The sequence below is a fragment of the Alosa pseudoharengus genome, unplaced genomic scaffold (genome assembly GCF_046254945.1).
Source record: "Alosa pseudoharengus isolate Yale_2024_CS ecotype anadromous, Long Island Sound unplaced genomic scaffold, YU_APseudo_1.1 YU_APseudo_1.1_scf_22, whole genome shotgun sequence".
In the NCBI taxonomy this organism is placed as follows: domain Eukaryota; kingdom Metazoa; phylum Chordata; class Actinopteri; order Clupeiformes; family Clupeidae; genus Alosa; species Alosa pseudoharengus.
In genome coordinates this window covers 25435436-25459855 of record NW_027468680.1, presented here as the reverse complement: position 1 = coordinate 25459855, position 24420 = coordinate 25435436, and the positions used below count along the sequence as shown (strand labels likewise).

The 24420-nt window shown below is 39.6% G+C and overlaps 2 protein-coding genes across 2 annotated transcripts; both read right to left on the bottom strand.

Annotated features, from left to right (window-relative positions):
• Positions 1 to 1060: 1060 nt before the first annotated feature.
• On the bottom strand, positions 1061 to 6872 carry LOC143139399 (calpain-8-like). The gene is made up of 20 exons (XM_076299997.1): positions 6636 to 6872; positions 6377 to 6446; positions 6074 to 6192; positions 5677 to 5810; positions 5340 to 5586; positions 5114 to 5199; positions 4408 to 4482; positions 4158 to 4318; positions 3918 to 4081; positions 3792 to 3803; positions 3453 to 3658; positions 3319 to 3352; positions 3162 to 3230; positions 3020 to 3077; positions 2726 to 2781; positions 2525 to 2593; positions 2356 to 2434; positions 2169 to 2282; positions 1698 to 1750; positions 1061 to 1277 (listed from the first exon to the last, which is right to left on the bottom strand). The coding sequence occupies exons 1-20, from the start codon at positions 6870 to 6872 to the stop codon at positions 1251 to 1253; spliced, it is 2070 nt and encodes a 689-aa protein (XP_076156112.1). The 3' UTR covers positions 1061 to 1250.
• Positions 6873 to 10027: 3155 nt separating this feature from the next.
• On the bottom strand, positions 10028 to 20556 carry LOC143138973 (calpain-1 catalytic subunit-like). The gene is made up of 21 exons (XM_076299482.1): positions 20429 to 20556; positions 19940 to 20201; positions 19610 to 19679; positions 19299 to 19417; positions 18972 to 19105; positions 18707 to 18881; positions 17121 to 17195; positions 16885 to 16970; positions 15857 to 15931; positions 15550 to 15710; positions 15263 to 15441; positions 13361 to 13566; positions 13175 to 13208; positions 12976 to 13044; positions 12818 to 12875; positions 12423 to 12478; positions 12187 to 12255; positions 11969 to 12047; positions 11773 to 11889; positions 11337 to 11389; positions 10028 to 11022 (listed from the first exon to the last, which is right to left on the bottom strand). Exons 2-21 carry the CDS (start codon positions 20174 to 20176, stop codon positions 10996 to 10998), a joined length of 2079 nt encoding a protein of 692 aa, XP_076155597.1. The 5' UTR covers positions 20177 to 20201; positions 20429 to 20556; the 3' UTR covers positions 10028 to 10995.
• Between the last annotated feature and the right edge of the window lie 3864 nt (positions 20557 to 24420).

Sequence of the window (24420 nt, the reverse complement as noted above, 5' to 3'; positions counted from 1 at the left end):
GCCCTGCATGAACGAAAGTCCACGAACATGGCATGCATTCAGAGTGTGTCATAATGATCCTACGCTTTCAATTTGGTGCAGTTTTGACCATGTCCGCAAGAGATATTGTGATTACAACACCTCATTTTTTGCTTTTTCATTTTTAACTAGGTGGCGCTATACATGAAATGAGTGGTTATGGGATGGGTTGACGTGGCCCCTTAAGACCAACATACAAAAAAAGGTAGGTGTCCGGCCACCTACAGGCCAGTTGGTGTAAAGTTAACATAAATTAATTTATTGTATGGCCCCGCATGAACGGAATTCCAAACTTGGTGTGCATTTAGGTGTCATAATGATCCTACACTTCCAATTTTGTGCAGTTGTGCGCAACTAAACCTATATGACCGCTTCGCTGCGGTCATAATAATCTATTGCACAGAAGGCACTATGGTGCCCATTGCTGGCGTTTTATTTTATTTGGTACAAGGTCTTCCTACTTGTGCTGAGCGCAGTATACAGTGCAATGACATGACCTACAGCTAGCAAACCTTCCCATAAACTTGTGGAAATGTACCTGACCTTAAAAGCCAAGCCATACCCCAACCATGACCAAAACGAAAGCAAGTTTTCACTTTCACTCCAGCACTTCAGTATCTCTAATCCTGCAATAAATATTTACAACATGATCTTATCTGATACTGATCTGATTCTTAGAGGAAGGGTTGAAGGTGATTTCTTGGTAGAAGGTAGATCTTCGTTTCTCAAGGTCATCAAGTACTGTCGATATGAAATGAAACATAACATAAAAACAAATCTGGGGGCATGATTTTAAAATTGCCCCCAGAATGTAGCACTGTAGCTGCCTGGCTTCTCTAGCTGTTGGATGCAGCAACTCGAGCTAGGTAGCACCAATTTTTGTTCATTTTATTTCATACCGACAGTAATCCAGACCACTTCCAGAAACAGAGATCTGAATCAGAAACAGATTTTCAAAGCAATGCAAGTTTATTACAACGTTTCATACACAGGCGTAATTCAATGTGCAAGAACATAAAATATAATAATTAAAAAATCAGTTAGCAGAAAGCATCTGAGAACAGTTTGGTTTTCAATCTAGACTAGTACTGGCTACAGCTGGGGCACTTCAGCTCCTTAAATACTGAAGTTTACATCATCAAAGGTTTTCTCAGAAGCCTAAATACAAACAGCATGGAGAGTATTTCTGAAACGTATAGAGCCACATTGTTTTCATCACCACTTCACAACTTCTAGGAATACATGCTAAGATACATCCACTGCAACAGAAAAAAAAATACAGTAAATATGAGCATCATTTCCACCACAATTAGAAAAAGTCAAATGTCCTCAATATTTTTGGCTGTTGTGTTTCAAATGACAAAGTCAATGAAGAAATAGACAACATATCAGTCTACATGACTACACTGGTTTGATGACAAACATGATTCATTCAAAAACTTAACTTCAAACTGTCAAACCTTTTTCAAACAATCAGATTGAGTGAAAATTGATAGATTGAAATAAAGACATACAAGTATGTATAATATTATGTAACATATTACAGTATGTAGATTTTACAGAGCAATGTTGAAAGTTGAACTTCAAATATTTCTTTTTGTAATATATGTTCTTTAATTAAAGTCTAATTAAGATGAAAGTGGAATGTGAATAAGGACTAAAAAGCCAAATAATGTCACCTCATGCACCTGCAGATAGATTCCCTTCCCATCTGACAGCTTTTCGAAGACCTCTATGGTAAAATAGAAGGCAGTTTAAACAACAGCAGTGTTCTCACAAAACAGACAACATAACTAGGTTATCATATAAGTGTCAGTTTGATTTTGGATGGTTTTCAGTGAATATCCAATCAATCGTAACATAATTATTCATCTTGCTTTTAGAATGTGGAATGCAGGTGTGTATCTATGTGTGTGCCTAACCACAAATTATGTTTCCTCAGGAAAAATAAAGTTTTTATTGATTTGACTTATACTGAGAAAAGCAGTGCTTATTTATCATAAAGCATAACATGGGTATTGCAGCCAACATCATGCTATCTCAAATCCTTCTCAATCCCAAGGCTCCATCCGGTAAGTCTTTTCTTAAAACTGAGTCTGTGTGAATGTCATTACTGGGATAGATGAGATGGACAGCATTCTGGTGCTTACTGGACATGCACTCCAAGCGCAGCATGAGGGACACAAAGCTCTCCAGCGTTAAGTTTCCTTTTGAGCCATAGCGCAAAGCCATGAGGTTCAGCATGCTATCGCTAATCTGCATACCTGCAAACAGAGACACACTATTGACACAGCTCTCCCAACACAGACTGAGCCAAATGTAATTTTTTTTTCATACCTGCAGCAATCATAGCATTCCTCAGTTCACTAAGGGACAAGTCGCCGGTCCTTGAGATGTCAGTGCGGTAAAAGATTTCCTATCAACGACAGTTGAGTTTCTTTTATAAAACCGTGTACTCAAAAGGCTTGGTATTTGAAGACAACAGAGAACAGAGAGGATCATTCACCCTGTATGTGACCACTCGGTCCCACAGTCGAAGGAATTCATGGCGATTAAGGTGGCCCGTGACAGAGAGCTTCAAGTGCATTAAGGAAGATACCACATCATTACCTCATTATGTGATGAAATAGAATATTCAACATTCAATTATCACTTTTCTACATGATTTCTATGATTTGTCTGGGAAGGGCAATAAAGGCTAGGATACGTCCATCAAGGCAACCATACTGCGACAGGTATCCAGGCCAAAGCCTGAGGAGTTGCCTGAAAGTACAGATAAAGACCAAGACAGATCATTTGTGTTAGACAAAATGAAACCAACAGTTAGAGCAAGCAGTATTGCTTACATAACTCTTCTGTTGCTTTGTGTGCAAAACACACAATCCACTTTAAACAGGCTAGTGAATACATTGTCTATTGGATCAGATGCTGCAAGAACAACTGCTGTTGGTACAAGGTGTGTGTCTGTGTGTGTCTGTCTGTCTGCGAAATGAGATCTCACCTTGAAGAAGGTTCTCATTCAGAAGCCTCTGTAGCTGCTCTGCATCCACTTCTTCATACTTTTTATGACGGTGAATAGCAATACTCAGTATTCCATATGAAACATTTCACTTTTAACAAGTTTATAATGTTCAATAAATTACCTGGTCTGTGTACTTCTGGAATAAGGTAACCTTGGAGTTGTTGTCATTTAGTTTGTCAGTAGGACTGGGCTGAAGTACAAGCAGATGATAACAAATGTTTGGTCAAAATGGGATATGAGCAGTATATATTATCAAAGACTAGTGTATCTTAGTTTACCTTCGTAATCGTCCAACTGTCAATGGATTTTTCACTGAAAGTAGGCCATAATGAATGAACAGAAATCAATTTGGATCAAATGGTAGTAATATAATTGACAAACATCAAAATCACAGATGCAGTAGAGCACTTACTCAAGATGGCTGTCTGTCTTGGAGAATGTGGACAGGATGAAGGAGGCCGTCTCATTTGGGTTGAAAGTGGACGGGACAATGATGTACTCGCCTGGGTCCAATCTGAAGAACTCCATGACCTCTCGAGCATTCAGGAAGCTTTTGGATGAAGCTTCAGGCTTCCTCATGAAAAACTCTGCAGGGAACTTCCCCAATCTGCCTTTGTACTGAAGCAAAATGGCATTGTCTAAATGATAGACCCCCCCCCCAACCTCTTCCTCCCCAGGACACCTTATGATGTAGAGATACAGACAGACATACAGTAGACATAATGCAGACATAAAGATATTGTGTACCTACCTCAGGTGGCACCTGTTGAAAGACCAAAATGAACAATTAGAAAATCAACAGAGATCTCAAACACTTTGTAAAAATAAAACTGTCATGTACAGCACAAGAGTTGTGTCAAGAAAAACATCAACGCACACTGAAAATTGAGAAGCCAATATTGAAGTTGGAGTCAAGGTGTCTGTTCCTTTTGTCAGACTTCTGCATGAGGGACACGAGTAGGTTCTTGTCGTTGTCATTAGCACATTCACCCTTCAGGGCTTCTAACTTGATGTGATACTGAGGGTTTGTCCAAAAACTCCCTGAGAGACCATTAGAAAACACTTAGAATGCATACTATCCTGTTAAATTCAATGTTCTTATGTAAATAGAATGCACCTGTGTGATTCAGGCAACCACCAGCAGTGGTCCCGGTGACCCATCGTCCCCCGTGAAACTTGTATGTCCATTGACAATCTGTGGATGCATTGAGGAAACCAAGGCTTGTGGAGCAGATGTCCATGTCAGAATAGCTCTTGCAGAAATCCTCCATTGACATCCTGAAGAGGAAAATGAACAAGCATCTTGTGTAACAGTATAATACAACTCAACATGGCAGAGTAATGGAGAAGGAACTTGATTTTGATACCAAAATTCCCCATCGTCACGGATGGAGAGGCAAGCTGTACGGTCCTCTGGACTGACAGTTTGCCATTTGGATGACCTGCAAATAAAAAATAATAATACAGTAAAAAATTACAGTAGATCAAAAATGTATACTATGGGACCCCAGAGGTGTCATTGCTAATTATTTTTTTGTGTATATCCAGAAAATGTGTGCTAATTTTACTAAATTGTGTCCTCATTTTACTAAATCGTGCTCTCATTTTACTAGATTGTGCTCTCAATTTACTACATTGTGCACACATTTTACTAAACTGTGCGCACGTTTTACTAAATAGTGTGCTTATTGTACTAAATAGAGCGCTCATTTTACTAAATTGTGCTCTCTTTGTAAAATTAACCCACAATTTGGTAAAACTTGCGTATGATTTAGTAAATTGTGTGCACATTCTCTCATTATACAAAAATATCTTGCAATGACACCTCCCGGGCTCCGTAATGTTCAGCTGACAATTTGAAAAATTATTGATTTACAAATACCAGTGGAAGTGATGGGACTAATGACTATCCAAGGGAATGAAAAATTGTTGCTATTGTTGTTATTGTAAGTGTATTGTTGTTGTTGTTGAAATATATGCAACTGATATGAAGTACAGGCAACCTAGATGCATAATATGCGTAATGCTGCTTAGAATAACCACAATTTGTTGTCATTAAACAAGAAGACATACTTATCACTCCAGTCACCCTTCCACTCCCCTTGGCCCCAGGGGTTGAACAACCTAATCAGTCTAACAGGGCAATTATTACTCATGACCTACAAGGAATAAACAAATGCAGAGAACCAGATTGCTTCATGTTCACAAATACAATATGCATTTATAAATGCTCACACAGACAAATAAATATGCATACATTTACACACACGCACACTCATACACAAACTAACATTAGTACCTGCGTAATTCCTGTAATTGCGTAGGCATGGCCCTCCACAATCCCATTAGGCAAAATATTTTCCTGACTGACCCCTGCTGGAGTGCCACAGCCCATGAGGGATTTGGACCGGGCAGCTCTGAACATGATGTCCCAGAGGTCAGGGGGGGCTTCGTTCAGCTTGAATGTCATGTGAATGCCGCCTGTGAAGTCCATCAGGGCCTCAGACACGCTGCCAGCGTTCATGTTAGCATAGGAGCCACAAACCCTACAGGAGGGACAATGCAAAGGACACATGGATTTAATGGACGCTCTTAAACACAACAACGAGCATCGTAAAGGCAGATAGACCACATACTTGGCATAGGCCTTCTCCATCAGCGCAGCCCAAAACTCATTGGGGGTTTGTGAGTCCACAAATATCAGTCTCCCATCAATTGTTGGAAGCTTGTCATCAATCACCACATCAACCCACTTCCCAAATCTCCAGAACTGAGAGAGAATAAAACTTCAAAAATGATGCTACACAGAAACACATGAAGACACTCTTAAATAACTGACAAAGTCACAAAATGGGTCTAGCAAAGTTTTTACAGTATGTATAATTGTCTGTATTATACAGCACTGTGTATATTTCAGTCTACTGTATTTTACAGTGCTGTAATATGTCTGTGTAATGCTTTATTCAACATTATACTGGGAAGTATTTTGTTATGACCCTTATATGTGATAGAGACATACAGTATCCTTTCTACCCTAAAGTGGAAAATTCCTGCGTAGTCCTTTTGGAAAGATTGTTCCTGTGGTATAATATGTTTCTTAATGTCATCTTGAAATGTCAGTGCTCCAATAGAGGCAAGAAACCAGCAGTTCCCTACAAACAATAACAGGGAAGATGGAAGCATTTCTTATTCATGGAGGTTGCGAGGTTTAAGGATAAATCCATAGTATATTTGCTTATAATTATCTGTACCTACAGTAATATAATATAATGCATTATATGTATTGTATGATGTATGATGGTTACCTGCTTGCATCTATTTCATACATCTACTTACCAAGTCGACCTTGTCTGAAGTCAAACCTGGACACTCCTCCGAGAATAAAGTGAGGATCTTTCACCATTATCTGTCTCAACAATAACAAACAAAGCAGCATTAAGATAAACACAAGGCTTGGTTTAGACTGGTTTATTGTCTGTAATATACAATAGCCAAGTACCTGACCAATCCTTTTACCATAACTGAATTTTTTCAAAGAGCAATCTACGGTGTAATCAGTGTTGCACACCAGTGATCAGTGATCTGGTTCACATACCCTTGGTCTTTGCCACACAATTCTTGCCAGCTCATTTTGGTGGAGAAGTCCATCACCAATGGAACTACATTCCGGAGGAAACATTCCATCTATGAACCTAAATTCATTCATGAGACAGTATTGATGCAGCTTTTTGAAGTCCTGATCCAGGAACTTGTCAGGGTTGGTGACAGATCCTCTGCCCTCTTTCTCATGCCGTTCGTTCAAAATATTCAGACACACACCAGGAGGAGGCATTCTAGCAGATGGGGAAGCGTATGTCTGGAAAGATATGGAGAACAACAATGCACACAGAACTGCAATTATAAAGCTGATTAGTTTATCAAAATCTAGTCAAATGACTACAATATATATGAAACGATCTTGTTACCTGTCCGTAAGTGGTGGAGGTTGACTATGCAACTAATCCATTAGGAGCAATAAAGGCAGAGGGCATCACTGGTGTTTATGAAGGTGCTTGGTTTTCCCATAAACTCACAGGTGGCACTCACGATGATTGGTGCGGTGAGTACACATTGATGTTTAAAAATATCCCCATGCACTTTATTGGGGGCCACGAGGTACAAGGGTCACTTCTACAAAGGAACACTTTCTGTCATCTGTGCTTCTTTACCTGGTCTTTGTGCAGTAGATAGCAGTGTGTATGAGTGTGTGTGCATATGACTGTGTGTGTGAATGTGTGTGTTTGACTGTGTATGAATGTATGTGTGTGTGTGTGTGTGTGTGTGTGTGTGTGTGTGTGTGTGTGCGTGCATGCAACAGTGTGAGTGAGTGTGTATCAGAGGAGGCTTCTATAAGACTACAGGTGAAGCAGTGCTTCACCAAAAAAAAGTAAAAAACAAAACACAAAAAAAATCTTATAATAATCCCAATTTTACTCCTTTGAAACAGAAATACAGTCACTAACACGAACTGTTTTCCTGAAATCAATTCTGTGAGTGACAACAGCGCCATCAGTCACCCGCGGTGGAACAGAGAATTACAGTGAATCAGACTGCTTCACCAACTTTTCGTTTTGCTTCACTACCATAGATATCTTTCCCCATTGACTTCAATGTAAATCGAGTGAAACCCCAGGCGGCTCGTGGATTTTTTCCGTTTCAATTGATCCTTATGGCAGATAAGTCCCACCCGTGAAGCAGTGACCGATTGGGCAGAATTTCACACTTCCTGCCGTTGAATATGATTGACGCAACACTCTGGCTAATCACTGTCTCCATTAGCTTGCCATCACTTTTCAGTTGCCTTCAGTGACCTCACTAGAGTTTCATTATAAATTGTGTAACTCATTCACATAGTTTGTTTTACATTCATTTTGTAAGGTACATCGGATTTTTTTCTGTGTAGGGTTGAACGTTTTATTTAGAAGTATTGTGTGTAGCTCTGTGTTTTCTAACATAAGCTAGGTGGAAAGCTTGCTAGCGGTCTCCCCACAGCTAACGTTAGTGACTAAGTCCTAGCAAGATGGATTCGACGGAAGTTTCAGGCGATGAACATCGTTGACCGCAATTTACAGGATTCTTTACAGTTTTTTGAAATGAGGACCTATGAGTGAATGCAGAGGGGAGACCAAGAGACTTCCTGTGAAATTAACACAGTTCGTGGGTGCTACGGTAAGGATAAACTTGTTCCAAGTAGGCTATGCATTGATTAGAAACTGCAGCTTCTCAACGTAGCCATCCTGTAAGTTCACTGATGTGTTATGATAACATTAGCCTATGTTATGGATGTGTTATAACGTCTTGGCTTTAAAATGGTTAAATCCTATTTTTGTCAAAGGCAATTCAGAACAATCTACTTGAAGCTAAATTTCAACTACCATTTAAAAACGAAACAGACACTGATTGATTCAGAAAAAAATTCTAGGATTCTTCAGTGTATCAGGAGGCAAATGTCAAGTGGATTTTTACTTCTGTATAGAAGGAAGGCTGTGACAGAAACAAACCGGTTGGTCAAACATATGCCAGAGCAGCAGTCATGGTATAATGTATCCCAGAGGCAAGAATGTGTCTCAATAGGCTACTGAATTTGACATTGCTTATGGGGCATAATTAGTAGCTTAGAATAGGGCCTATTGGAAGGTTGTTGTTTCAAGATGTGGATATCAACAGAGAATGTCTAATAAGGAGAGAACCTTCACTCTCGGAACTCTTCCGGTGTGGTACTGCATCTAGGGGCGCTCACGGGCGAGTCCAGAATGAATGGAGGTCTATGGAGCTGTACCCCTCAAAATCCACTTTTCTCAGGATATAATTTTTTTTCAAGTAATTTGAATATTGTATTCGAAAGGGGAGGCAAAGACAATACACTTGGTTGAGTATTATATTTTTAAAAGTCACTTAATTGTTCTAAAAAGCCTTTCAAACGTGCCAATGACGTCATTCATTAGCATGATCATAGCATAGCATAGCATCAATGCTAGCGTGTTATGGGCAACAACGACCCAACCTGTAAGAAAACGAAAGGACATGACTCCCGGATTATTTCACTTTTGATTGAAAATCCATATCCATTTTGCGAAAAATAAAATAAAATCTGAGGGTTTCAGTTGTTAAATAGGTGAAAACAACAAATGTAGCCATGTAGCTCCATAGGACCCCATGTATTTTGGACTCGCCCGCGATCGCCATCTAGGTGAACTCTGGTGAACTGCAGCCAAATTCGGTTTGTATGGGATTAATAGAGAGTGGGGAGGCTCTCCTTAGAAGGGCTCTGATATCAACAACTTGGCATTAATAGGCTACACTGCAAAAACTGCTTATCTAATACAGTCTAACCAAGTGTTATTCATCTTATATCAAGATCAGAAAATATAGTTGGTATTGTTTTCAGTATAGAGACTTACCTAGTCACTAATTAGTGCTAAAGTGGAGATGCTCTTTTTTGGGGGCATGGCCATAGATAGCCTAGTCTTTGCAAGCAATATGTCTAACAAAAATATGCAAACTTATAATAATAATAATTATAATAATAATACATAAACCTTGTTTACTGTCTTGTCCAGTCTTAGGCCTACTACACCCCATTTGTGGCCTGTACTTTGAGATGGTGGTAAACAGGTCTTGATTTCTCAACAAATTACTCTGAGTTCTCTGACTGATCAAACAACATAGCTTTTGTTTATGCCATTGCAGACAGTTCAATGTCATCGTGTGTCTCATACATGCAACCTCACCAACTTTGGCAGGTGTGTTAGGCACAATGTTCGTTTCCGTGGTGTGTGTGTGTGTGTGTGGGGGGGGGGGGGGGGTCATAATTTCATAACTGCTTCACTAGAAAAAAATACCACCAGCCGCCACTGGTGTGTATGCATGCGTACATGTATGGAGTCAAATAATAAATATTTTGGATTATTCCAAAGGGTAACAAAACATGTTTGCCACAACCAAAGATAAAGAAGGTTTATTTTATTTGCATGTGTTTATTAAAGTAATTCCTCATATTGTAGGCTATGTCCAAAGTCTTACAAATCAACACAACTGGTGACAGCTAACAGTCCTGAAAGAGTATATTAGAAATGTCTTATAGAAATCTATATAAGGTCACAGTATGAAAATTCCACTTCCAGGTTATAAAGTATCATTTTGTATCATTTTATCATTGAAGGAACTCTCATAGAAAATATTTATTTCACTTTCCATGATATGTTATTTTAAAGCATTAAGAAATCAGATGCAAAGCCTTTGGTAATCCTCACTCCCTGTAAGAAATGCAATTAAGGCCAACCTGCAGTAACATCTACAAAAGTCTAGTTATGCCAAAGAAAGAAACATTCATGCTTTACCGGTAATTATTTATACACTGTAAAAATATAACATGTTAATCAAACTGTACCTGCATGGAGCTACTACACATTAAATACCATTCTAAAAAGATAGTTACTGCATGCAGACCTTCAGCAGCCTGAATGTGTTCAGAATCTGAATCTGAATCAGAATCATTATGTCAAGTTGTTTTCTTTTTCCACACACATAAAAAAAACAACAACAAGAATTTGACTTGGTGAAGTGGTTTTGATATGCAACTCATGCTGGCCTGATGGCCTCATGCTGGCCCGATGAATACACTGATCGTATATGGTTGGCCATAGTAGCTAAAAACACTCACAAATGTAAACACATACTAACCCATATAATATGGCCAGAGCAAGAACTGTAGCATTAAAGCACAACATATTAAGGAAAATGCATTGTTCTTCCCAATTCACTATACCATGAGTTCCCTAGACATTAGTTGATACATATTCACATTCAAGTTGCTTTTTGAGCGTGACTGTTTGGATATAGTATTGCTAAATAAGTGGTTAAGAACTTCAGAGTAAGATCTTGAGTACAGGAGGTCTTCCTCAACTGAAGCTTCTTCAGGAATACATAGTGAGATACAGCCACTGAAATGAACAAAGAGGATCATTAAGTAATGCGATAACTAGAAAATGGTTAAATTAAAAAGTTAGCATATGCTGTGTGTGTGTGTGTGTGTGTGTGTGAGCGAGAGAGAGAAAGAGAGAGAGAGAGAGAGAGAGAGAAAGAGAAAGTGTGTGTGTGTGTGTGTGTGTGTGTGTGTACTGATACTTAACAGATTATGTGTCAGTAAAGCATGTAGAAACAGGATCAGTCGACAGTACGTTTATTATTTATGTGTCATTTATAGGGCTGTCTGGGAGTTTAGATCTGTAAAGTATACAGTAGGTCTCTCCATTACCTCACTCTGCTGAAGGTACATGCCCATCCCATCTGACATTTTGTTGAATATCTCTGTTAAGCATAAGATAAGATATGAGCATGAAGTCATGAAGCCGCTTTCGCTTTCGTTATCATTTAAATTACAGTGTATGTTAAACTACACTGAAATGATTCATACAGAATTGAATTATGCAGGTAAGACAGTGCAGCCATTAAATCTTTCTCTGAAATACCAGACCATCTTATGTTATCAGTTTCAGTTAGACATAACTAACACAATGCATTACATTAATACACAGGATTAGATGTTAAAATCCCAACACAATTGGATAGATCTAACCAATCAGAGCAACGCAATATGTGAATCCTGTAGGAAACACAGCCCAAATTTGACCTAGCTTCCAGGCTATAACACTACACTCTTAATGTATTAATATGCAATGATAAGTGCTTACTGGACATGCAGTCCAAGCGCAGCATGAAGGACACAAAGCTCTCCAGCGTCAGACGTCCTGTTGAGCCACCGTAGCGCAAAGCCATGAGTTTCAGCATGTCATCGCTCATCTGCACACCTGCACACAAAGACACACACTGTGACAACTCACTCCACGCAGCCTGATAATCCAGCCATGACAGTGTTTCTAGACCTACCTGTGGCAATCATACCAGTCCGCAGTTCACCAAGAGTCAGGGAACCATTTTTTGTTATATCAACACGATTGAAAATGTCCTGTTAAGACACATTGGAGAGGGGTGGAAGAGGGGGTTAAACATGGTTTAACATTGTTTAACTGATACAGTGTTATCAATACTGAACAATGTTAAGCGGTAATATTTTCAAACCCAAGCAAGACGACTAGATCACTTACACTATAGCGGACAACTCGGTCCCACAGCCGAAGGAATTCACGGTTGTCAAGTTTGCCTGTGACCGTAAGCTAAATAGTTTGTGGGTTAAGAAAGCAGATGAACCTGCTAATGCATACAGTTCCTGAGAATGTAAAGTTCAATACAAAATAAGCATAACAAACAGTCATAAATGATGTTGTATCAAAGTCTATAGTAACGCTGAGGTTCAGAATAAAAGATGCAAGTGACAGGATACATCCATCATGGCAACCAAGCTGCGGCAGGTATCGATGCCAAACCCTGGAGACTTGTCTGTAAGAACAGAGAAGGAAGCAAAACATTGGGATTCAATCTCACACAAAAGAGAATGTCTATAGCCACCGCAAGCCAATGGCTTACGTCATTTAAAAAATCACAACAAAGAAACACTGTGGCATGGTGGATTATGTGCTTTGCCATGCAGGAGCGTGGACATGCCACGGGTGTGGCTGTGGGTGTGGGTGTGGATGTGGCTGTGGGTGTGAGTGTGAGTGTGAGTGTGAGTGTGTGAGTGAGTGAGTGAGAGTGTGAGTGTGGGTGTGGGTGTGGGTGTGGCTGTGGCTGTGAGTGTGAGTGTGTGTAAGTGTGTGTGTGTGTGTGTGTGAAGCTCACCTTCAAGAAGTCTCTGATTCAGAAGCTTCTGGAGTTGCTCAGGACCCACCTCCTCATACTTCAGCCATGAAGCAACACACACAAGTGCAACATTTTCACTGACAGTTTCAATACAAGAACTAAGAAAAATAATAAGATACACAATACATGAATAATACCTGATCTGACATCTGTCGGTAAAAGGTTGCTTTGGAGTCGTTATCACCTCCGTTTTTACCTGGGGTGGGCTAGAATGATTTTGTAGAGGTGAATTTTCGAAGGCACCTAAATCATCCACTTTCCTGACACAACGTTTACACAGGCTTTGAGTATTCCATCAATAAAGAGCAAGAAACCTTACATGAGAAAAATACTCACCTTCTGAATCTCCCCATGATGAGAGGAACTTTCCCTGGAAAATGTATTACAAAATACATTTTAGAATTGTAAAATCACGATTCAGTTAGCAACACTATGTATAGGCTGCATCCAAAAATTTGATAAATCCTTTAAGCCTAGCTAAATAGGGCAACTTGAATTTTGCTTTAAGAAATTAGCTCTTACTCAAAATGGCTGTCTGTCTTGGAGAGTATGGCCAAGATGAAGGAGGCCGTCTCATTGGGCTTGAAAGTGGACGGGACAATGATATACTCGCCCGGGACCAATCTGAAGAACTCCATGACCTCTCGAGCATTCAGGTAGTTTTTGGATGAGGCTACAGGGTTCCTCATGAAGAACTCTGCAGGTAACTTCCCTCGTCTCCCTTGGTACTAAAGTAGGGGAGCATCGGCTTCATATCACATTTACTCATTGGAATATCACAGAATGACAACCTTAACGGAACTCTCCAAATCCATGTTGGCTTCCCTAGTATTTAGAATATCCTCTAGTGCAGTGGTTCCCAAACTTTTAACAGGCATGTACCCCTGAGACATTATGATCTTCCGGAGTACCCCCAACACCACCAATTGTTAACAAGTTTTTTTTTTTTAATTGTTTTATTAATATTTATTTTGATCAATTTTGTCGAGAATAGTGAATAGGATCATAAACATATGATACAAATCTCATCAATAGTCAACATATGATAGGCCTACAAATGTGCTGAATATAATGATTTTAAATAGATCTGCACCTAATCTCACACACAATCGTCTTGTTAAATGTAGTGATCTTATCTGCTAGGTGCTTGTCTTTGCCTTGTAACTGTGTCCTATGTCCTATGATTTAACTCATTGAACTTTCCAAATATATTGTTAAGATAGGCCAGCTTCATCAAGAAATGTTCATTAGTGAACGTGCTTGCAGATTCAAACATGCGCTCCCCCTCCAAGAAGAGGCGACTCGGAGCTCAAACACGCGACAGCACTTTACCTCGGGAAAGCCACCTTGCCTCGCTGTGAAACAGTAGGCCTATAGCCTTTTGGTCAGCTCCCATCTCCTCTCAAAGTGTAGAATAGACACGCTTTTAAGGGCCGGGTCTTGATGAAATTCACCACTCTCACAACCTTGTTCAAAATCTCATTCAGGTCGGGACTAACTAAACTGCCTTGACACGAGCGCTTCCCTATGAATAACACAGTGCGTCCATTGCGCATCAGGTGCTACCTGGGCCTAGGCTACAGATAAAAATAAAAAAAAATAAAAAACTCCTGTTTGTCAGTTGGCATGTCTCCGCGACCCACAGTTTGAGAAACGCTGTTTTACCTCTGTCTCCACTCTCGAATATTTTGTTAATGCAGAGAAAATAAGTTTTTAATGTGCAGTGCAAATGCGGAAGTTAAGTTACCAACGTGGGATATAGAAAACGTTTGAAAAGTCATATAACTTAGATCTTTTTTCACGTACCCCCTGAAATCAGTCCACGTACCCCTGGGGGTACGCGTACCCCAGTTTGACAACCATGGCTCTAGTGCAACTCATAGAACACCAGCAAGCCTCAACAGTTTACACAGACGTTTTAAAACACAACAAAGGTATGTGATTCAATCATATCACTATTCCTATTGCTTTGATCTTCAAAGTCAATAAACTTAGGTCACAGTATTTCTTACTTATCAGTTATTTCACACAGTGACATGCAGTCATTTTAGCAGCTAAAGATTCAATGTAGAAGTCAAAAAGCATAGTGCCCCAAATAGTTAGAGTGCCATGCAAACTGTAAAGCCATATTTATGGAACTCTGTTCTTATAAACTACCAGCTGTTTAGCTTTAATACAAGAATCCTCCCAAGAGAAACTCATGCAGACCCTTAAAAGGGAGGTAGAGTTTCACCTGAATTCACAAGCCCCTAAAGTCTAGTCTGCTTAACCTGCATACTGACATTACAGTAACAAAACTAAAGCAGAGTTGAGTACATACCTCCGGTGGCACCTGTTTAGAGACAAAAGGGGGAAAAACAAACAAATGAGCTTCAGAGAGAAATTCCAGGAACTTCAAAAGTATCTGTAATGGAAAGGTGGGACACTTAAACGCACACTGAAAACAGAGAAGCCAATGTGAAGGCTGGCGACCAGTCGTCTGTTCCTCTTGTCGGGCTTCTGCATGAGGGACACCAGCATGTTGTTTGGTCCCTGCTCCGCGGCGCAATCATCGTCCACAGCGTCCACCTTCATGCGATACTGAGGGTTTGTCCAGAAACTATCTGATGGACAGTTCACACACAAGCACTAATGTTGCAATGTCCAGCTCGTTTGTAACCTATACTGTAAGAGTACTGTGTATTACATTTCTGTTGTGTTCTTGAACATACCCCTGTAATTCATGCAGCCGCCAGCGGTGATTCCAGCAACCCATCGGCCGTCGTGAAATTTGGAGGTCCAGTGGCACTCTGATTCTCCATCGAGGAAATCGGGGCACAAACAGCAGATATCCATTTCAGAATAGCTCTGGCAGAAATCTTCCATTGACATCCTGAAGATGAAGAATAACAAACAAGGGAGCTTTATGTAAGTAAGTAAGCAAGTAAATTAGTAAATAAGTAAGTTAATAAATAGACAAACAAACAAACAAACAATCAAATACTGCAAGGTGGTTTTACATGGGATTGAATTTCATACCAGAACTCGCCATCTTCAGCCACTGAGTGGCACTGTTTTCTGTCCTCCGGGCTCACAGTATTCCAGTTGGAAGATCTACAGTGAAAATAAACACATAGTTTTTCTTCTGATTGAGTAACTTTGAGATCATAAGAAATGTTGATATTTCATAAAAGCTGCACAGGCTGTATATACTGTACCCCTCTATTACGTAATGCTTTAAAATTATTCAGATGACCGTAAAGGATTGAATTGGATTATGTTTCTGTCATCAAAGGATAAAAGCTTAAATAGTTGTTAGACAAAGCCTGAGTGGACTGTGGAAAAGACACCTCGGCAAGTTGAGTCGCGTTGTTACGAAATGCCAGATTCTCACAGTACCTCCTTATGCAAATATGCATGCCAATTCTGTCAAGCTACTCCCTCGGGCATGACACACCTCTTGTTATGTTGTACACGGAATAAAAGGTTAGCCAAGATAACAAAAAGATAGAGCTTTCATGAAACTATTCCATGACGATCGTGATCATGACTGAAGGTGGAGGCTAATCTTTTACTAAATCGCTCACTCTCACTAATCTCACTCTCATAAAAAACAAACAAGGCAAGCAAAAAAGCTTGACAGGTAACACAACATTCCCTGCTTACAATGTAAACAAAGGGTAGTGTTTTCTCAACCAAACCCCTCTTTAAGGTCAATGTTGCAGGTTGGTGCACGCTCTGACAAAGGGCTTGCTGCAGGACTGCAGCACGGAAAGATCCAATCTCCTCAGCCTGTCGTACTGTAGAATGCAGATTTGAGCAGAACTGTGTACTCATTCATGATCACTTGAACTACAATCCATTCCCTGAATTAAGATACAGTTTAAATTAACTAGTTACCATAATTTTACTAATACCTACGGTTCATTGGGGATTATTAATAAATAATAAGATATTTCAAGGCATTGAGGGTGCTCATGTCACATGTGGAAGGGCTCAAAGCAATTGTATAACCAGTGGAGGTCACAAACCAAAATCCTACAACTTCTGATTTAAGCATGACTTACTGATCACACCAATTCCCTTTCCACTCTCCTTGTCCCCATGGATTGAACAATCTCACCAGTTTCACAGGCTGATTGTTGCTCATTACCTGTTGGGAGCGACACAGTAACACACACTTAGGTTCCAACAGTCATAAATTGTCTGTCTGTGCAGGTCTGACATGCGCTTCTGAAGCGATAAAATCACACCTTGCAGTAGGCCACATGAATAATGACATATTGAGAAATAAAAAAAATACCTTAGTGACTCCTGTGATCGTGTAGGCGTGACCCTCCACAATTCCATTAGGTAAAACAGTGTTGGCAGCTGTGGCCTTAAAGTGATACACACACACAAAAATCAAGCCCCATTACAACCAAAAAGCAACAGTTGTTGTGTGACTTGGACATTTCGCAATACATTTGTAACAGAAAAAAATAAATGATGAAGCTGATGAAGGTCTGACTGACCGAAATGTCATTTTATCAATAAACCGGCTGTACCATGGAGTAAGTGAGTGTAAGGAGTAGTGGTGGTGCACTTTTCTTTTTTTCTGTTACTCTGAAGTTGTCCTTTTGAAATAGCTGCACCTGCAGTATAATCTATCAAGGTGTGCAGGCTCCTCTCTATCTTCTGACAATACATTTGTAAACATCTATGTGTTCCTTTAATATATATACATTCCTTTAATACATATACAGTGGTTAAAGTGGGATTTGGCAGGTGGGGGAACCCTAAAATCCAGTGTCGGTGCAACGGGTAGCTGGTTTGATGCTCATTGAGCTCAATGCAAATCAAACCAGCTAATAGGCTAACTGAAATAACACCCATGCCAATCTCTAGGTATGGTGAAGGGTATGTGATGATGTGGGGCTATTTTAATTCCAAAGGCCAAGGTAACTTTATCAGGATGCAAAGTATTCTGGATCCATGAAATAACTGGCCTTTAAAAATAAAAATCTGCCTGTCTCTATGGGAATTTAACATAGGGGTGCCAATACTTATGACCCCTGTATTTTAAGGAAGAACATTTATTTATTTATGATACATTATTCATTCACTAAGAAAATTGGTGTCCTTAAAGGTTAGATATTTCCTCATTTTTCACTTAAGGCATTAAGATCAATTTCCAAAAGATGATTTTATATTCCTCTTTTCAGTCAACTTTAGCATGGGTGCCAATACTTTTGGCCAGCACTGTATATACACAACCCCAAATCATAAAAAGTTGAGACGTTGTGTAAAATGCAAATAAAAACATAATGTGATAATATACAAGTCTTATATTGTATTATCCATATTTAGCAGCAAAAAATTGCACAGACAACAAAAAATGGACCCGTGTAGAACTCTGCCCTAGTTTGCAAAGATTTTTCTGGATTCTCTAAATATTTTAATGGTATTCTATACTGTAGATGATGAACTCCCTAAATACTTCACCATTTCATGTTAAGAAGCATTAAAATGACATTGTTTTATTTGTCACAGGTTTACACAGAGTGATGAATACCCTTACATCTTTACTCCTAAGAGACTCTGCCTCTCTGGGATGTCTCATTTGCTTTCTTTATCATTACGCAACTTTTTCAGCATTTTGTTACCCGCGTCCCAACTTTTTTTGAAATGTGTTGCTGGTATCAAATTCAAAATGAACATATATTTTCATGAAATAGTTAAATTTGTCATTTTCAACATTTGATATGTTGTCTTTGTCCTATATATAAGCTGTCCATGTCATTCACAGGATATACATAATGGACCTAAGTGCAGTGCGATCATCTCACCACTTCTTTGACAAATGATTTGTGGAAAAGGATGAGACAGATTCAGGGGGACTATACTCACTCCTTGAGGCGTGCCACAGCCCATTAGGGATTTGGACTGGGCAGCTCTGAACATGATGTCCCAAAGGTCAGGGGGGGCTTCGTCCAGCTTGAATGTCATGTGAATGCCGCCTGTGAAGTCCATCAGGGCCTCAGACACGCTGCCAGCGTTCATGTCAGCATAGGAGCCACAAACCCTACAAGAGGGACAATGCAAAGGACACATGGATTTAATGGACTCTCTTAAACACAACAACGAGCATCGTAAAGGCAGATAGACCACATACTTGGCATAGGCCTTCTCCATCAGTGCAGCCCAAAACTCATTGGGGGTTTTTGAGCGTACAAATATCAGTCTCCCATCAATTGTCGGAAGCTTGTCGTCAATCACCACATCGACCCACTTCCCAAATCTCCAGAACTGAAAGAGGAGAACACTTCAAAAATGCTGCTACACAGTAAAATGTCTGGACACTCAGAAGACACTAATAAGTGAATAATGGACAACATAAGACAAATAATAAGTTTTCTAACATTAATACATTTTATGATTGCTGTGAGGCCTTTAGTGTAATAATAATCATGAAGGAAATGGCCATTTTAAATAAAATTACCCTGAAATGAAATATGCCTGCATAACCATCCTGGAAAGATTGCTCTGCAGGTATAATTTGGTCCCGAATGTGTTTCTGAAATGTCAGTGCCCCAATAGAAGCCAGAAACCAACAGTTTCCTGGAAACAAACAGAGAAAAAAGTAGAGGTAACTTTGTGAAGTTTTCTTCAAATCTACATGACAAAGACATAATTAGACGTTGAAGATGACTGAGGAGCTGAGATTATTTGACAGTAAGTTTATTTAATACATGCAGGTTAAAAAGTATGTAGTATTTTTTTAGTTAGACATATTTTAAGGCATAATCTTACCAATAGCTCCTTGTCCAAAATCAAATCTTGATACATCATCTAAAATGAATTGAGGATCTTCCACCATTTTCTATGGGGGAAAAGACAATCATGGGAACCATTGCGGCACAGTCTCATCAGTCAGATCAATTCCTTATGATAAGGAGGCTTATATGTTCAGTATGCCTGCAGGGCATGTCTTGATGTCATTATTATGGTCTGAGGTAAGCAAATTGTGTGTCTACATTGATTCACAAGATGGTAACTAATACCGTAGGCTACTATTTGTCCACCAACACAAACACATTGTCCCAGTGCACCCACACCATTCTAGACGATGGATTAACATACCCCTGGTCTTAGCCAAACAACCCTGGCCATTTCATCAGGCTGTAGTACTCCTTTTCCAATCGACCTAAGATCCGGTGGGAACATGTCATCTATGTACCTCATGCGATTAATGTTGCAGTATTGCAGAAGCTGCTCAAAGTCCTGATCCAGGAACTTGTCAGGGTGTTCAAGGGATCCTTTGCCCTTTTTCTTATGGCGTTCATTCATAATATTCAGACACACACCAGGAGGAGGCATTTTGTCAGATGGGTGACGTGGCACTCTGAAGAGAAACAAATAAAAGACAAATAATTAAATCAAAGCCGTAGAAACCATAAGAATGACATACAGAACATAATGTAATCCATATATGCAATAACTTAACTGCCCTACTAACAAACTTTGATAATGAATGATTTGCCTTGTATTATTGATGTATACAGACTTGCTATGACCAGAAGACCTGCAGATAGCAGAAGCAGCTCAAAAAAACAACTATGGTTGGATTACCTGTAACAAAGCAATTGTGGACTGAGGATGAGCGATCTCAGGTGCGACACTGCGAGCGACTGTCAGTGGTCTTTAAATACCTGCTCTTGTTTGCAGCAAGTTTAGGCAGGAACACCCTCTGCGGCTCAAGTTGCACATGTTCCTATAGTTTGGCCTTTTTGTGAACAAGCTCACGCCCACAACATTGCCTCAAAGCACTTTCAGGAGCGAGCATAATAGCACTCCACAGTGTTGCCTTAATGAATACCCTCTTAGTATGGGTTCTCTGGCAAGTTCAAATCAGTTCACAGAGAAAAAGTTTGAGAATTAAGTTATACTGTATTTGGCCTCTGCACACAGTCAGTTGCCTGTTTGGATGTATACATCACCGATCTACAGAACTACTAAAAACAAGATTTATCATTTGTTGCAAAATACGTTTTTGTAGTTTGATATGAGGGGTAAGTCAATGTCAACCTAGATAATTAATGTCATTGCATTCTCAATCAGCAAATACATATTGGAGCAAAAAGCGGTTAATCTTTGAAATGTTGCCTTTGCCAAACGCGTGTGGTGTAGCCTAATTTTTAAGGTGATGTGACTGAAATGGTACATGGTATATGACATATGAAAGATTACACTGTCACACTAAAACACATTGACATTGAATTTGGTGTCTTCACCCTGATGTCTGATTGTGGTTTCCCAGAGTAAATGTCAAACATTCATCATCCAATCATCTTAAATCACCAAAACAATTGCTGCCTCATACAAGGCAGATCAGTTTAACCTTTGCATTTCTAAACAAGGAGGCTGCAACAACAACCAATTTAAATTGTTGAGTGAACTGATATTATAACCCTTTTACACTGCACAGATGCTGGGTGACATCTGGATTATGTAATGGACTGATGTAAAGGGTCTGCACAGTCTTCTCTGTCATGAAGACCTGGAATTAATTTAGATAAACTCTCATTTTTATATAAATATACAATTTGCAGAAATACTACCACTGAGGCTGGCATCACTTGATCTTTTGATATGTGCACAAAATTGATTCTTGTTCAACTGGTTATAGCCTTGGGTACAAGTTAGGGTGCCAGGAGATTTTGCCAATAAAGGCAGCACCCTCGGTCAAATTAACTTTGACATTTAACCATTCATGTATTAAATGTCAAATGCAATTGTTCTTTTCAACTGCCTTCAATCTCTTGTAGACTTTACGAGTCATGATAGAATTTTTATTTTATTTAGTTCTTCACTAGCTTCGCTAGCGGCGGTCATATAATGATTGTCAAAGTTGTTTTTTTTCTTTTTCCATCATCTACTTCCTGAATTTTTGGTCAACGATACCCGGGACACCGAAACACCGGTGCACATGTTAAGATGTTCAGAACTGCACCAAATTTTATGTGTATGATTGACCTGGCATTCTCTGGGGGTATGCCAAGTTTCGTAGAATTTCATCCATGGGGGGGTCTAAAAAAATTAAGTTATGTGTACAGTTAGTGACTGTACACTCATTGGCCTGTAGATGGCGGTGCACACATATACACATGCACAAACACACACATACGCACATACTATTGGTATTAGAACGGCCGATACATAATTACAAATTCAGTAGGATTAAAAGAAAGCCAAATATTCATCATCATCATCATGGCTGCATTTCCAGTATTGGCGATAAGTAGTCGTTTGTCCACTAGATGGCGCATCGTTGCAGTGAGACGTAATTTTGTTGGAAGTTAAAAGTGGGTTGGAAAAACAATGGGCGCTTCCTACAAGGACTGTAGTTTACCGCAGAGAACGTCTAATAAGGATAAGACGATGTTCACATGAAATGTAATTCCCATTTCTTCTTGAAGCCGAAATAAATCTGAGAATGTTTATCGGACATGCTTGGTTTTTACTGCAGGTACGTTAATCTTATAATATCAATAAGGACCTAGGTACAATAATGTTACCGTTAGCGTTGGTTGAGTGATGGAGGCCAATTTGATTGCATTTGCAGAAAACTATAAATGCGGTTATACGAAGCAAATTGATAGCAGCACTGTAATTGTATCTTTCGACTGTCATTTGTTGCAAGTGCTACAAAAATCATTCTGTGCAATGGAAGATTTACCAACGTTACACCGGTCTGATACAGTTTTGCCTATACATGCGTGAGAGGAGAAAAGCAAACAAGTGTAAAGGGGAATTAAAGGGCCATCACCGTTTTTTTTTTTTTTTTTTGGGGGGGGGGGGGGGGGGTCATGACCTGGTGACGTAATTGATATGTAAATTAGTGCGTGACATCATCTAGCGACATTTAGCGACTTTTGGAGCTGGCTACTTTCCATTTGAAATAGTTGGCAACACTGGGCACAGTGCTGCAGGAGACGTTTGGGAGCACGGTAAGGTCACTTGGCAGTTAGCCTATCTGAACATGCAATAGTATTCAGCTTAGAGATAGAGAATAAAATGTTTAATGGCTATCAAACCCGTTTTAACCATGTCATGGTCCATTTTCAATAACCTGGCAGCTTCGAAAATCTAAGGCTGAACGTTCATAACATATTCTGTTTAGCTATGTTATAGTAGCTTAGGTTAGTAGACCTAGTTCATAAAACAGAGTAGGCAAACCTTTTCTAAATCGTCATAAGCCGACGACATAGGCTAGTGTAGTTGTTTAACTATCCCAACACCACACGTCGTTCTCTGTTTGCAGTATGCTACATTACGCGTCATTTCACTCAGTGGCCACACGCACAGCACGTGAATCTGCAAGACACCAGCTTGCTAATGGTGGTAGTTCACTGTGATAAACATTACAATTATAGCCTGACAAGCCAGACTAGGCAATAACATATTTGCTGCCGCTAGGGTGCGTCTAGATTTCTGGGCTATTAAAATTAGCTTTGAACGTAATCAATAGGATGTAGCCTTATAGCCTGATCTCTGTAGACAATAGACTAATGAAAACTGAAAAGACCTATCTGTCTGTGCCCTGGCTACAGCAGGCCTACAGTACATGCACTCCTATTGAATTTTCAGAACCAAGGAGGGAAATGAGAAAAATGTGTTACAGCCCTGTCTGCTATTTACACCCATTCTTCTTGATACATATGATATGAATAAATATGTTTATTATGTTGTTTTGTATTTATGTGTCGCTTTGGACAAAGGCGTCTGCTAAATCCATAACCATAAATATGAAAATTGTAGCCTATGTAGCTCTATTGGGTTGTAATCAAAATTAAGTTTTAAATAAAGTTAACACGTTTTCTGAAAATTTTGTTTCATGTGCCCTTTTTTAAATTTGAGCCCCTGCCCCTTCAAAGGTCTCTGCACGCCCCTGGTAAATAGGCCTACCTTATAGGCCTACCTGTAGCTTAGGGAAGCTAACAGCTTTCTATTAGGATCTAGTTTGTTAGTTACAGTTTTGTCATAACTCCCTGATGCATTTTTGCATTTAGAATAACCAGAGCGTGGATATCTCAATCGGAAAATTAAACAATATCGGGCGCCTATGGACTATAGGCTGGGTGAACCCAGCCTGATCTGCCCGCTATTTATTTTTTGATTTACCTTTTGCTTTTCCCAAATACAATGTAGCCTACAGGTGTAAGTGACCTTTCATCAATCCAGTTGCAATGGATGAACTGTGATGAACTGCCCTACTTGTGTTTAGAGATTTTAAAGGTTTTATAACAATGCTACAACTACTCTAGTCTATAGACTACAACATCTATTCACCTTTTCAGCGCCAGTAGGCTACTTTCTGTGCAGCCGCACACACACACACACACACACAGGCATGCCAAACAAGCATACACAAAAGTTTCAAGAGTGGGAGATGGAGTAAAAGATGGAGACAAAGACTGAGGACTGAGCGGCGGTCATATTTTGTACCGCTATGCGGTACATCTAGTTCACTATTGCTTACCTACAGGGGTAGGAGGATATATAAACAATAACCCATAATTTAATTTTCTTAATTTGATTGGACCTGCAAATGAATAATTCAA

Excerpts from the sequence above, each read along its gene's own strand:
- LOC143139399 (XM_076299997.1), bottom strand. The coding sequence starts at position 6,872 with ATGCCTCCTCCTGGTGTGTGTCTGAATATTTTGAACGAACGGCATGAG. Across the intron at positions 4,483-5,113 it reads AAGGGTGACTGGAGTGATAA|GTCATCCAAATGGCAAACTG; the intron begins GTATGTCTTCTT and ends TTTTATTTGCAG. Across the intron at positions 3,353-3,452 it reads AAGACAGACAGCCATCTTGA|TGAAAAATCCATTGACAGTT; the intron begins GTAAGTGCTCTA and ends GCCTACTTTCAG.
- LOC143138973 (XM_076299482.1), bottom strand. The coding sequence starts at position 20,176 with ATGCCTCCTCCTGGTGTGTGTCTGAATATTATGAATGAACGCCATAAG. Across the intron at positions 12,048-12,186 it reads ACCGAGTTGTCCGCTATAGT|GACATTTTCAATCGTGTTGA; the intron begins GTAAGTGATCTA and ends GTGTCTTAACAG. Across the intron at positions 11,390-11,772 it reads GCGCTTGGACTGCATGTCCA|AGATATTCAACAAAATGTCA; the intron begins GTAAGCACTTAT and ends TATGCTTAACAG.